The sequence below is a fragment of the Tursiops truncatus genome, chromosome 11, assembly GCF_011762595.2.
Source record: "Tursiops truncatus isolate mTurTru1 chromosome 11, mTurTru1.mat.Y, whole genome shotgun sequence".
Taxonomy (NCBI): domain Eukaryota; kingdom Metazoa; phylum Chordata; class Mammalia; order Artiodactyla; family Delphinidae; genus Tursiops; species Tursiops truncatus.
This window is the reverse complement of record NC_047044.1, coordinates 7087807-7101709: the sequence shown is the minus strand read 5'-3', so window position 1 is coordinate 7101709 and position 13903 is coordinate 7087807. Positions and strand designations below refer to the sequence as shown.

The following is a 13903-nucleotide window of genomic DNA, read 5'->3' as shown; positions in this document are numbered from 1 at the left end:
CTTCCCCAGTCTGCCTCCACCATGGTGGCGCAGCCAGCGTTCTGCCACCCTGCTGTCACCGTGGTCCTTGTCCTTCCACAGAGCTACTTCCTCAGTCGCGCCCAGAGCCTGTGTGGCCCGGAGCGCAGCGCTGTTCCCGACTCGCTGCGCTGGCTCTGCCACCCCCTGGGTCAGAAGTTTTTCATGGAGCGGAGCTGGTCCGTGAAGTCGGCTGCCAAGGAGAGTCTGTACTGTGCCCAGAGGAACCCAGGTGAGAGCACCTGTGCAGCTATGAGAGCCACCGGTACCACAGGGTGGCTACACTCCAGACACGTGGGGACACAGGATGCCTCAGCCATGTTTTCCTTAAACTCAGGGAGGTCATGAGCCTGGTCAGCAGCTAAGCTGGGTTTGCAGCTCGCCTCTCTCTGACATGCAGAGCCCGTGGTCCTGACATCAGTCACACCGCCACACGTTACTAATGGTGATTGAGCACCAGCTGGAATCTTGCCCTTGTTCTGGGCGCTTTGGAGACTCAGAGGATGTGTGGAGTTGCTGTTTGCTGGCCCCAATCTCCCGCTCCCCCTGGAAAGCAGACAGACATAGACGGAGCAGTTAGGGAACAACAGGCGACAGACGGTCATCAAGTGCTCAGAGTGGTGGCAGGGACAGGGCTCCAGGCGTTGGGAGGCGATGCTGGCTTGCTGTCCCCGGTGTCTGACAGTGATTGGAGTCCCCGCACCCGGCCTCGGAGCAGGAGAGGCTGTTCGGGGTGGCTCAGACTTGAGCAGCCGTGGCTTTCTGCTTTCTGTGCTTTTCCTCTCTCTGAACTGGGAGTCTGGGGCGAGTCAGACATGTCCTGCAGGTACAGGGGTGTGTGTCAAACATTTTGTGGGGAAGGGAGGTTCCACCGTCGTTTCTTTTTAATAACTTTATTGCTCAAAGGAAGAGTGATGTACAACACCAGAAAGTAAGGATGAAAGCAAAAGCCATCGTAAATCTCAGCTGCGTCGCCAGGCTGCTTTGTCTGCGCCGTGGACTGCCCCTGGCTCTCTCACCTCTGGTGGCTCTGGCTCTAGGCCTTCTCGCCCAGAATGTGTTCATAAGTGTCCTGCCTCCCCGCTCTTGTCAAATTGAAACCCACACGGCTGTGGCGTGTGAGTGAGGGGAAGGCTGGTGACGCCCTGCCAGCTGGGGGGGCCTGTCGGTGACAGTCAGCTGTCACAAGCATTGCAAGGCTTCTTGTTTAATAGGCTCAGCCAGACGATTGCTGGCCACAGGCCTCACGCAAAGGCTCTGGTAAGCGGGAGCGGCGTTTCCCTAATCCCGCCAGGCAGCAGCCGGCGCCACGTGCCCCTCTGCTGGCTGTCCTCCTGGGCCGCAGGAGAAGAGGCCGTCCCTGAGACGTGCACAGGTGTACTGTCCACCTTCCCATCTCCTGTCTCCTGACGAGGCTTGTGGCCGCCACACAGCTCCCAACCTTGAACGGAAGCGCTGGCCGTTGCGCCAGGAGGCACAGCACTCCTCACACGCCCCCGGAGCCAGTCCAGGACCCACCCCTCCCCACCCCCATCCCCACCTTCTGACTGTTCAACAAGCAGTGCTGGGGTCTGTTGAGGACGTTTGCCCCGATTCGGAGGGGACAGCTGCTCCTTGGGTTCCTCTCCCCACCCTCTATTTTCTCTGTAAGGCAAAATGAGCCCATAAGTGAGACCCACTTACCCTTCTCCCGGCCTGCCTCCTCTTCCTCAGCCGACCCCATCGCCCAGGTGCACCAGGCCTTCTGCAGGAACCTGCTGGAGCGAGCTGTGGAGTCCTTGGTGAAACCTCAGGCCAAGAAGAAAGCTGCAGACCAGGAAGAGGAGAGCAGGTACTGACCCCAGGAGGGGCCCCCTGCCTCGGGCCGTCTGCCCGGGAAGCGCAGAGGTGGCTGTGAGGCCTAGAAGGAAACAAGCCCTAGTGTAGGGTCAAGAGGGAGATCCAGTGATTCCTTCATGTTTACTTCTTGAACCTGGCAGCCCCGCGAGGGCCCTCTGCGGGCTCTGACCTGGCCTCTTTGCCTTGTACTGCCAGACCAAGGGTATCACTTTCCGCCTTTTTCTCCTTTTTACCCATCCCTTCACCAAGTGGAGTCAGTTCTCGGAGCAGTCAGGGATTTGATTCTTTTGCTTTGCTCTTTGCCAGGGGAAGGGTGGCCTGTGGAGGGTGTGGAGTGGAATGTGGGGAGCTCGGCAGAAGGCAGGCGCTCTGGCCCAGACACCTTGTGGGACCCCGACCTGTACTGAGTGTGTCAGACAGTGTCTTATTCTTACAGAGTTATTGAGTGCAGTCTTTCCTTCACAGAGTCAGACCTGAGAGGCAGACGGGCCAAGGTCACTCTGGTTCACGGCCCAGGTCCTGACTGGAGTGCACCTGAGCGGAGAGGGGAGGGCGGTCCTACCTGGGAGGTCAGAAAACTTCTGGGCAGAGACGACAGTTGAATTAGGTCTTGAAGGGCGAGGGATGCAAGAGAAAGCTGGCTCTCCCGGCAGAGGGGAGAGTGTCAGAACCGGTGTCAGGGCAGCCTGGGGAGAGTGTGAGTGGTGTGAGAGGCAGAGCTCGGGGCGCCTGGTGTGGTGGGTCTCAGAGCTGGGGGCTGACCAGCCAGGCCATGAGCGTGGTCCTTGTGTACATTCTGATGTGTGTGGGACCCTTTCTTTTCTTCCTAGTGAATTCTCCAGTGCTCTGGAGTACCTGAAGTTACTTAATTCTTTTGTGGACTCTGTGGGGATTGTGACCGCCCCCTTCTCCAGCAGCTGCGTGCTCAAGTCAGCCCTTGGTAAGCATCTTGTGGGGCAGCTCCGCAGGCCTCAGGTTGCTTGATTCAGCCCTTCACAGCCCTTGTGTCCCAGGGTCCAGGGTTAGTTATGAGTCTGCACTCGAGAATCTTCTCTGGATCTGAGGTGTGTATCTGCAGCCCCCATGTAGCCCTCATGCACAGTTCCGCCGTGCTGGACAGCGTTTTGGGGCCAGGAGATCATGATTCTCCTAGAAGTGTGACGATGAGTGAGTCAGTGCCCTCCCTGGGCCCTGGATGGGTGGGGCAGGTCAGGAATTCTCCCAAACGCTCAGAACGGGCAGCAAGTGGTCCCGGCACCGGGAGCTGGGGAGGGGCTCACCTTTCAATACACAGTGGTCCCCGGGGCTGCTCTTGGGTCTGACACTCTGCCAAAGAGGCCTTTCATCTGGGCACCTATATTGCTACAGTACCCGTTGCCTTGGGTGGCACAGCACAACCACCGACTGAGTTGTCACCAGGACATTCTTTGCTTCTGTTTCTAAACTGCCATCTGGGTGATGGCACACGAGCTGTCACCTCTTGCGCTTCTGAGGCTGCTGGGGGACAGCGACACGGAGCTCCCTTCTGGCCGCTCTCCCTAGAGAGAGAAGGATCCCAGAGAAGCAGCCGCCCCATCGTGACCACTGACCTCGTGGCCTGTCTTTATTTCAGAGTTTAGAAAAGAACATGTTCTTAGGCCTTTCATCGTACAGGTTCACTGAGAAAACTTAGCCTCAGAGAGGAAAACACTAAAAAGATTCTAACCTGAGCCTGTTACTACAAATACTTTGGAAACACCACTTTTCACAACTGTTGGAAGTTTAGGTTGTTTCCAGCTTTTTACTTAAAAATAACACCACAGTGAACATCTTCGTGGAGCCTTTTTTCTCTAGGCCAATTGCTTTGTGATGGATTGCCCAAAAAATGGGATTACTAGGTTAATAGGAGTGAACGTTGTTAAGGCTGTCAGTACAGATTGCCAAATGTGTTCTGAGATGGTGCTGGTTGGCGCTCCCACCAGAATCGTGTGAGAGGGCAGCCCACAGGCCCCAGCCCATCGCCAGGAGGGAGAGGTGGCACGAACGATGGGAACCAGGTGCAGCCAGCAGGCTCTGGTTTCTGTGGGCGCTGGAGCAGCGTTTGGTTCTGTTCACCTCTAGGTCCAGACGTTGTCTGTCGGTGGTGGACGTCCGCGATCACCATGGCCATCAGCTGGCTCCAGGGAGACGACGCAGCTGTGCGCGCTCACTTTACCGAAGTGGAGCGTGTTCCCAAGGCCCTGGAAGTGACAGAGTGCGTAGCCCCCCTTGACCACTTGCTTGCTTCTCTCCAGGGGAGTCCCCAGCGCCAGCTGTGCCAGGCTCACTGGGTTAGTGGGAGGGAGCAGGTCTGGGTGGCCATCTGGGTGAAGGGTCAGGCAGCCTGGGGACTACATGACAGATGGAGAGATGAAGTGAGGGGGTGAGGGCACCATGGAGAGACCAAACGTGGCGAGCACGTCTGTCCGTGTGTGTCACCCCAGCAGCGGTCCGCGCTGCTTCCGGGCCTCCTTGCACAGGCTGACGGGCAGGGAGAGCCGGCAGCCCCCAGCATGTTCAGAAGCTCCTGGTGGAGCCGGGCAGGGTGCTGATGGCTTACAGCCAGCACCGGCTTGTGCAGGCCCGAGGATCCTTCTCTCAGGTGCCAGCACTGCATCCAGTTTCCTCTCCGCCGCCCTCCCCCCCGCCACCGGCGCTATCACTAAACAGGCCTTTAGCACAAGGCATCACCGGAGAGCTTTGACTGTCCTCTTGGGGGACTTACGCCTGCTTCTCGGGGGCGTTTGGCCCGTAGTGACGAGCAGCCCGCCGGTGTCCTGGCTGCTTCTGACTGGATCTCAGTGTCCCTGACATCCTCTGCCATTCGAGAGAAATGGTAAAATGCTCCAAGACAGAAAGGCCTCACTGGGTCTTTCCTCAGAGCCAAGGCTGAGCAGATGCTTAACCAGGAGAGCGGGAGGGAGCTGAGAAAAGCAGGTTGAGGCAGTTTCCCTAAAGTCGGTCTGACACTCCAGTTTCATTGAAGTAACCCATTTTTAAGCACCCTGACCAGTGAGCGCCCACCCTGTGTGTGTTTTCTCCCAGCCAACGCACCTGAGGAAACTGAGGCTCAGCGGGCAAATCATCTGAAGTCACCTCACTTCTGAGAACAGAGCCCCAGTGTGCAGCTGAGACCCCCAGCGGGCGTTCCTTCCCCCGAACTCAGTCACTCCGGGGCCCCTTTGCTCTTTAGGGATAATGATGCTGTGGGACCCCTCCCCCAATCCCAGCCTCCCCACTGTCTCCCTGACCTGCTCTATGAAACGAGGCTAAGTTTCTCCAAAGAGTTGAACACCTGGCTTCTGGGGCAATGGCCGTTAGAGAACAGGTGCAGATAATGGGACCAGTACTGTACGTCACCACAGGTAGCAGCGAGTGGTATTGTGGCTACTTTACAGATGAGGAAGCTGAGGCACAGATTGTTTGAATGACCATCTTAGGCGGCTTCTTAGTGGCAGCCCTGGTGGTTGAGCCTGCGTCTCTGATCCCTTCCTGTTGGCCACGAGCCGCGTTCTGGGGTCTCCTGTACCTCTTCCATGATTCCGTCATTTCTTCTGCGAATACTTAGCTGAGGGCGTACTCGGTGTCGGCTGCGTTCTAGGCTCTGGGAGGCGGCAGTGAACAGGACAGCAAGTTATAGCCGTAAGCGAATAGACAGTGGCCGTCCTGCTCGGTGCCTTCTCCTGTGGGAGCCTTTGCCTGTGCCAGGCCAGTCTTGGCTCCCGTGAAGCAGCCGGCGCATCGCTGGGAGGGGTTCCGGGCCAGAGGCCAGTCAGCCTCCGGGAGTTCGCACAGCGCCTGGTGAGGGAAGGAGGCGCATAATTGGGGGAGCCAGGGGGCCTGACCCGGGGGCCAGCCAGAGGAGGCTTGTGGGGGGCAGGACAGGAGAAGGCGGACCAGAGGGCCGGGCAGGTGGAACAAGTCTCAGGAGACAAGTGGGAAATGGTGAGAAAGGGTATTCCCGGCAGAGGCACCCATGTCAGCAGAGGCAAGGAGTGAGGAAGGGAGAGGAGATGAGCTTCGGTTGCCTGGAGCCTGGAGCAGGGTCAGAGGCAGATGGGAGGCAGGGCCGCGGCCAGGCTGAGAAGGGCCTTGTTTAGAGCTTGCTCTCCCTCTGCTCCCCTCACTTCCTCCTCCAGCCATGCTCGTTCCTGGATATTCTCACATGTGTCAGACACTCAGGGCCTTTGCATATGCTGCTTCTCTGCCTGGAACCCTCCTTCCTAGAAATCCACACTCCTGCTTCCCCGGTTCCTTCAGGAGTTCCCTCAGGTTCCTTCTGCGCGAGTGTCACCTTTCCAGAGAGGACGTCCTTGACTATCCTTTATAAAATGCCACCCCCTTCCTCTGCGTGACTTTCCTTCATGGCACGTGCACCACCTGGCATTACGCAGTCAGCATCTAATGCATTTATCATCCGACTCCTTCACTAGGAAATGAACGCCGTCACCCTTCCTTGAATGAGGAAGGTGCTTAGGGGTGGGAAGCCTCCCTCACTCAGGGCTGGCATTTCCGATCTGGAGCTGGGGATCTGAAACCATTATGATGGCAGCATTTGGTTTAACAGACAGACCCACGTGTCACAGCAGCGAGGGGGCAGTCGTCTCCGGCTTGGGCTCCCCCTTCATTCTCCACAGGCGACGTGCACTGACATCCTGCCTCTTGCCTCTCTCACCGCCCAGGAGCCCCCTGGTGAAGGCCGTCTTCCACACCTGCAGAGCTATGCACGCCTCACTCTCCGGGAAGGCGGACGGGCAGCAGAGTTCCTTCTGCCACTGCGAGAGGGCCAGTGGCCACCTGTGGAGCAGCCTCAACGTCAGTGGGGCTGCCTGCGACCCAGCCCTCAGCCATGTGAGTGAGGGCTTCTCTGGCCCCTCGGGGAGGTGCTCAGCTCTGCTGGGTAAGAGCACTCTGACCCGCCTTGAGCTCACCCAGCCCATGGGGCTGTGCAAAAGACAGACCAGGCAAGCAGCCCCCTTCCCTAGATCGTAGGCTGTGGGTCCAGGTGGCTTTCCTTTCAGTACTTGGACAAGCATGTTCCCACCTGAGTCCTGGGTCCTGCGGGCCCTCAGCTTGGTCAGCCCCAGGCGAACCTCAGCTGGCCAGGGCTCTGCATTTGCTCCAGGCAGCTTGCCCGACTCCCCAGGCCCCCACGGGCCCCCGCCCCCTCACATGCACATCCTGAGCCAGCTGAGCGTCCTGGGCACCCCCGTGGCTGGCTGCACACCCTCGAGCGGGCAGCTGTGGTGCATTGTAGTTGCATTGCATGTTCTGGCGGTACCCATGCAATGTTTCCACAGTGCATCACAGAGGCCTGCCCAGCCCTCGAGAGACTTCCAGCCAGGCCTTGTCAGAGGGCTCTGCTCTCGCTGTTGGGTCACAAGGCAGGGCCATCCGGGAGAGGGGAGGGGAGGCGTGCACGCAGCTGAAGGTGAAGCATCATCTGTTCGCAGGGAGGAGCGTGGTCTCACTCCAGAAAGGGAGACAGGAGGTGTGTCCTGGAGGGTCCGGCTCTGAGCCCCTCACTAGGGTTTGGTCTGGCACTTCTGGCTAGAGGTCATCAGTGGCCCGGACCCTGGGGTGAACCCAGGACAGCAGGCAGCCCTACAGGACAGGCAGTGTGCCGACAGGGCCCAAGACCAGAGGCTCGAGGGGAGCCACGGCTCGCTTTGTGCGATTCCTCGCTGGTGTCCAGTACTGTTCGTCTTCGTGAGAACTAGACTGTCTCAGCTTAGTCTGGGGAAGGAGAGAGAGGCTGCGGGCACCCTTGGGATTGGGGTTCCTGCGTGGGAGAATGGGCCTAGAAGAAGGGAACTCCACAGAAGCTGGCCTTCCTCGGGGACAGAATTCAGCCCCAGGCTGCTACCCCACCTCTTAGAAGTGCCACCTTTGTTTGAGGAGAGAGACCTCATCCGTGTCCCCCCACCAAGCTGTCAGCAGCCAAAAAACACTGTGGCCGAGGGTCAGCCAACGTGCAGGTTCAAGGCAGGGTCCAGGTCTGGGGCAGCACGGTGAGCTCCCCAGGTCCAGCACCCTGGAGAAGGGGAAAGCCAGGCTGCACAAGATGAGGAATGGCCTGGGGGAGTCCATCAGAGCCTGAGGGCCGCATGTGACCCATCTCGAGAAGCGCTGCTCCCTGGTGCCGAGGGCCCTCTGGAGCAAGGCAGGTGGCCTGGCCTTGGCGCCTGGCGGCATCTGTGCTTAATGGCGCCAGTGTGGGCTAAGGCCAGTGCTTCTGAGGCCGGGCATGGTGCCTCCACGCATTCTCTCATGTAATGCTCACTGCAGCCCTGAGGTGCCCGTTTTGTGGGTGAGGAAACTGAGGCTCAGAGAGGTTTGGTCATATGTCAGGGTAGATCTGGGTCAGTGGATCCAAACCCAAGCATTCAGCTGCTCTGCGGCTCTGCCTTGTTGGGCTCCTGTCTCCCTGACCCCAGAGGCCACTTGGGCCGGGCCTTGGTTGCCCTCTGTTGAAGCGAGCCTCTTCTCCCTGGTCCTCCATCTCCAGGCTGTGCTGCCACTTCAGGCTTTTGGATTCCACTGGAAGGATGGGGCCAAGGCACCTTTTGAGTATCTCAGCCTCCCGGCCAGCCATGAGAGGGCTCCTGTGAGGTGGGAGGGACCTGCGACTTCCTATCAGGCCCATGTCCTCGCCACTGTGCCCCCTACATGAGCCTGCAGCCTCTCTCTGAGCCTTAGCTTCCTCACCCGCAAGATGGGAGAACAGATCTACCACCTGGGGCCATGGAAAGGACTAGATGCCATGAGCTTAAGTTCACTCTCCAGGTGTTCTCTTGCTCCCTGTGGGGTGTTTTCCAGGTTCCCCTGTCTGGGGCTTCACCCTTCGTCCCGGAGCTGGCGGGTGTCAGGCTGGGGAGGGCCTGGTGGGCGCTGGGATCCTTGCCCCAGGAATCGGCCAGTCACCTGTCTTCTCCCTCGTGGCCCACCCTGCAGGTGGTCCAGCTGCTGACCTGTGACCTGCTCCTGTCGCTGCGGACAGCACTCTGGCAGAAACAAGCAGGAGCCAGCCAGGCCCTGGGTGAGACCTACCACGCGTCGGGCGCTGAGCTGGCTGGCTTCCAGCGGGACCTGGGCAGCCTGCGCAGGCTGGCACATAGCTTCCGCCCGGCCTACCGCAAGGTGAGGCCCGGCCTGCTGGTGGGAGAGGGCAGAACCCAGCACAGCACTGGCCTGGGGTCGTGGAGTCGGTCTCCTGAGGTCAGCTGAGCTATCAGGCACTGGGCTGGGTGCCATGTATCCCTTTGTTTGGCTCATGTTGGTGGAGTACTTGCTGTGTGCCCAGCCCTGGAGCATGGTGGTGAGCAGGCCACACGGCCGCAGACAGAGGACAACACAGATTGCGCCTCACCAGTTAAACTCGGGAATGGGGGGCTCTGGGGGCAGTGGGAGCAAGAAGGGGCTCCCAGCCTGAGCGGAGAGGGGCGGGAAGGCCACGAGGAAGCTCTCTACTCTGGGTTCATAATTGGTGTCAGAGCAGCAGAATGCCCCTAGACATGCCTTTCATTCTTTTTCTGAGCCCCTGGGGGCTTTGGTTCTGCTGCCCGACGCCCCACGTAACATCCCCTTGGCGATGGCAACACGGTCTGAGATGAGCTCTGGGGGCAGATGTGTAACTGGGCTTGCTGGACGCAAATCATTTCGTTGTTTGGTTTATTTTTATTGCTAATTAGGGTAATATACTCAGCATGTTCTCGCTGCCTGAATTATTTTCCAGAAATTCAAGCGAGAAGGCCAGAAGTGTGGGGAGGGAAGGGTGCGAAAAAGAAGGGCTCAGGGTGAGGCTGCCCCCACCCTAGGGTGCTATGGGGCCCTCGCAGGGTTACGCTGTGGCCCGTGTGCAGCGAGCCAGGACAGACACGGCAGATGGAGTACAGTCATGTGACAGCCACCCCCCTCACCGTGGAGAAGAGGAAGTGTGCCCCAGGCACTGTGGCCCCCATCAAAGGCTTCCTCAGAAAAGACTGCTGCGGAAGCCCTTCACCGCCTCCCCCGGTGCCTTCCAGGGCAGCGCTCCTCACACACTGAGATGTTAAGGTGTAAAAGAACCTTGAGATGTTAAGAAATTAGAGACCTAGGCCTGGCCCCCCATCCCCAGTGACTTGTATTTACAGAAGAGCTGCAGACTTTCACCTGGAAACCTCTGGACTCTGTTCCTTTCTGAAGAAACAGGAGGCAACAGGACCCTGAACCTCCTTGGTGCTAGCGCAGCCGTCCCCCTGCCCCCTCCTGTCCCTGCCTCACCTCTGTCCTGTTTTCCAGCTGGAGGCAGCCTCCAGCGAAGTGCGGGTCCCCCCAGGCTACTTGTTTTCCAACCCCAGAGGGCGCGTTGGCGCTCCGGGTCAGCGGTAGAGGAGGCAGCCCTTGGCCTCTTTCTCAGCTCGCAGCCTTGCTCCTGCCCCACCAGGTGGCCTGTGCTGTGTTCCCCTTTCCTGCCTGGCTTGTGTCGGGGGTCAGAGTGAGGACGAGAGAGGTTGCTTTCAAGGGGTGAGCAGGGCAGGGTGTTGTGGAGAGAAGGGGTGCCTTCGGGTGGCAGACGAGATGCTGCAGGGAGAGAGACCTACTGGGGCACAGACAGGTAAGGACCCCCGGCTTGTGTCCCCCTGCACCTCCCAGGTGTTCCTGCATGAAGCCACCGTGCGTCTGATGGCGGGGGCCAGCCCCACCCGTACCCACCAGCTGCTGGAGCACAGCCTGCGACGGCGCACCGCTCAGAACGCCAAGCATGGTGAGCCCACCGGCACCCTGCGCCACGGCCTGGGCAGCCTGGGCGGGCCCTGCCTGGGGAGGGGCGGGGAAACGGGGGAGGAGCCCAGCCCTACCCTGCCCTCGGCATCTGCAGGGTTCTCAGAGGCAGCGCGAGAACCGAGGAAACCCGAGGCTTGATTTGGTGGGTGCCGGGGGAGGGTCCATGAGGTGCTGTGGGGCTGGGACAGCCTTGGTCGCGTTGTCACGTGGTCCAACCCCGAGTGAGGAGGGGACGGCTGCGCTGATGGGCCACACCTCGGCCCCGCCTTGGAGTAATAGCCTGTGGCACCTCGGGTTCAGCTCATCTCTGTGAACTAGGCAGGGCACTGGAACCGCCCTCACTTGAGGGGTGTGAGGATTAAATAAACCAGCTCACACCGAGCCCTGGGAACAGCGCCTGCGTCCTGGCGGGCTCTCATCTCAGCGAGTGCGTGTCTCATCGTTCCCACAGGAGAGGCGGACGCCTGGCCCGGCCAGCGAGAGCGGGCCACTGCCATCCTGCTGGCCTGCCGCCACCTGCCCCTCTCCTTCCTCTCCTCGCCGGGCCAGCGGGCGGTGCTGCTGGCCGAGGCCGCCCGCACCCTGGAGAAGGTGGGCGACCGGCGCTCGTGCAGCGACTGCCAGCAGATGATTGTCAAGCTGGGGGGCGGCACTGCCATCGCCGCCTCCTGACCCCCGGCTCTGCCCACCTCGGCCACCACTTCCCTCTGTCTCTCAGTCTCTCTCTCCCTCCTCCCTCTGTCTGTGTTCCTCTCCCTCCTCCTCTGCCTCCCAGTCTCCCTCCTCCCTCTGGGAGCTGTGGGATGAGCCGTGGCTTCTGAGCTGTCACCTGCCAAGGCTTTTGGACCACCTCAGGCTAGTGGGCCCCTTGGGCAGAGCCCCTTAAAGCTGCTGTGGATAGATGCCCACAGTCCAGGCCCCAGTGGGCCTGAGAGAGGAAAGTCAGGGCGGGGCAGGAGTTGGGGGCGCCCTGACGTGGAAGCGGCAGGGGGAGCTCCCAAGCTGCCCGGCCCCGCCTCCAGCCCTCCCACACTCTCTCCTGTGAACATCTCCCCACCTTTTCCTGCTTCCTGGTTGTTTATCAGGCTTTTTCCCTCTGGGGGACTTAGGTCTCTGGGCACCAGAGCGCTTCACCCTTGGCACTGTGCCAGCACGCCCCCCCTTTTTATACGAATGTTTTTATATCAGTGTGCTTGGGGTTGCCGTGATGCAGGGCTAAGTTGCTGTGGCATCTCTCTTTCTCTCCCTGGGTCTGCGTCCCCTCCCCTGTGCCTAACAAAGCCAGTCCGTTGTTTTCTCTTTACCACACAGGAGCCCCGGGAGGAGGGGGCCCAGCCCTTGGGAGGCGGGTGGGGGGTAGGGGGCAGACCTGGGGATGGATGAAATAATGTCGGCATAATTTTTTAATTTTTTAAAAAATAAACGATATCTTATTTAAGTGTCCTGTTCCTTCCCACTCCCCCGCCCCCTGGGATGTCAGCCCAACCTTGGGTTAGTCCCAGGGGGTTGGGAAAGATGAAGCCACCCATTAAGGACTGGGGACCAGGGGCCTTCATGGGTTCTCAGCTCCCTGTCACCCCAACTCCTACCTCCATAGTCTGTTTTTATCCCTAATTCTTGACCTGAAAATAAGCCAGGGTGGCAGGGACCAGACCCCAACCCCTCCCCAGTGACAAGCCCCTTTTCAGGGTGGGCACAGTGTTGCCCAAGGTGGGCACTAGGAATGAAGCCCCCTTCCTTGCGGGGGGGGCCCTGGAGGGAAAAGTGGTCCTACTTTTCTGGATCCCTTGGCTTGGTGCCTACCCGGAGGCCATTTCTCCTGGGACCCGAGGGCTGCCTGGTACCCCGGGGCCTGCTGGGAGGCTGAGAGGGGCTGCCCTCCTTCCCTCCCTCCCTGTGCTTCTCACCCACTCAGGCTGGTTGGGGCAGAAAGTGGGCCGGGACCCCAGCACAGATGGGGGTACACAGCAGGGAGGGGCTCCTCTGGCCAAGTGCAGGCTGGAACAGTCAGCTTGGACCTCACCCACTTTTTCTCTCCTGCCCACCCCCCCCAACTGTAATTTATGGCCCCGGCCCACTGGGTGAGCCAGCCTTTGTGTCATGTGTATATACTGTGCCTTTTCTCATTCTCGTTTAGGGGTGGGGGGGTTGTTTTTTCACTGAACAGGGGGATACACCTATGGCTTCCTTGATGTGGAATCATTCACTGTGTCCTGGATGTAGGTTATTGAATAAACACAGATTGGTACCACCCAGCGTGAGGCGTGTGAGGGTCTGTGGCACGACCGCTGTGGTGACTGCATGGCTCGGCCTCCAGTGGGGTCAGAACTGAGGATAGCCATTCCCTCTCTGCTGAGAGGCCCCAGGGGGCTTCAATCTGATGGACCTTCCTTGCCTGCCCATGCACTTGGCCCCTTCCTCCCAATGCTGGCTGCTTGGCTCACACTCCAGGGCTGGGACAGACCTGGGATAAAAGGGGTATTGGTGTTGCTGGGGTCAGAGGTCACTGTATGCAGGACACAGAGCTGGCTGTTTAGGGGACAGCAGGGTTTTTTGGGATTTGGGATGCTAAGCCCTTCTGTGTTCACCCCTCAGAGAGGAACCTCTCCCCTATTGGGTGGGCCACACCTTGGTTTCCCCGTCTCCCGGGAAGCAGTGAGCTTCTGAGGATGTGGCCTGCAAGTCACATCCAAGTCCAGCTCCTGTACTTGCCAGCTGGGTCCCCTTGCGTGGGGTGGGGGGAGGGCGCATGCATCACCTCAGCTTCCACTTCCGTGTGTGCAGAATGGGGCTGACAGTCCCTGCGTTTGACGAAGTCCCCATAGGCTGTTGGCCAGTTTGAGCGACACAGCACATGTGAAGTGCCAGTTTATGGTGAGGGCCTAGTGAGGCTGGTGAGGGGCCGGACCCCAAGGAGGGCTGGGATGGGGGAGTGCTGGGCCCTGTGGGGAGGCGGGGTCAGCAGTGCCACATCAGGATACGCCTGGGGGCTGAAGTGCATGGTCCATGACCTGGCTGGGCTGAGAAATGGGCCAAGTCCCTTCAGCTCCCGAAGCCACTCCGTTCTCTGAAGGGCAGTCACAGCAGACCACACCGTCCCACGGGCCAGAGCAGCCCGGGGCAGGGCTGGCAGCTGTAGCTGGTCTTTGTCCACAGTTATTACAGCAGCGTTTTCAGTGGAGGCCTGGCCCCCTGGGATGTAGATCCAGGGCCCTTGGGACTGAGAATGAACCAAGAGGTCACGCCCACCTCCCAGCATAGC

At 59.7% G+C, this 13903-nt stretch overlaps 1 protein-coding gene across 2 annotated transcripts in view; it reads left to right on the top strand.

Moving 5' to 3' along the window:
• The window catches only part of SREBF2 (sterol regulatory element binding transcription factor 2), a 60561-nt gene extending 47664 nt beyond the window's left edge, over positions 1–12897 (top strand). For both annotated transcript variants that reach the window (XM_033865935.2, XM_033865936.2), the window contains 8 exons: positions 82–250; positions 1732–1849; positions 2688–2797; positions 3958–4090; positions 6558–6726; positions 8830–9015; positions 10510–10621; positions 11093–12897. In XM_033865935.2, the coding sequence (XP_033721826.1) occupies positions 82–250; positions 1732–1849; positions 2688–2797; positions 3958–4090; positions 6558–6726; positions 8830–9015; positions 10510–10621; positions 11093–11313 (1218 nt within the window). In that variant the 3' untranslated portion in view covers positions 11314–12897. The remainder of the gene's footprint in view (positions 1–81; positions 251–1731; positions 1850–2687; positions 2798–3957; positions 4091–6557; positions 6727–8829; positions 9016–10509; positions 10622–11092) is intronic.
• Positions 12898–13903: the final 1006 nt, after the last annotated feature.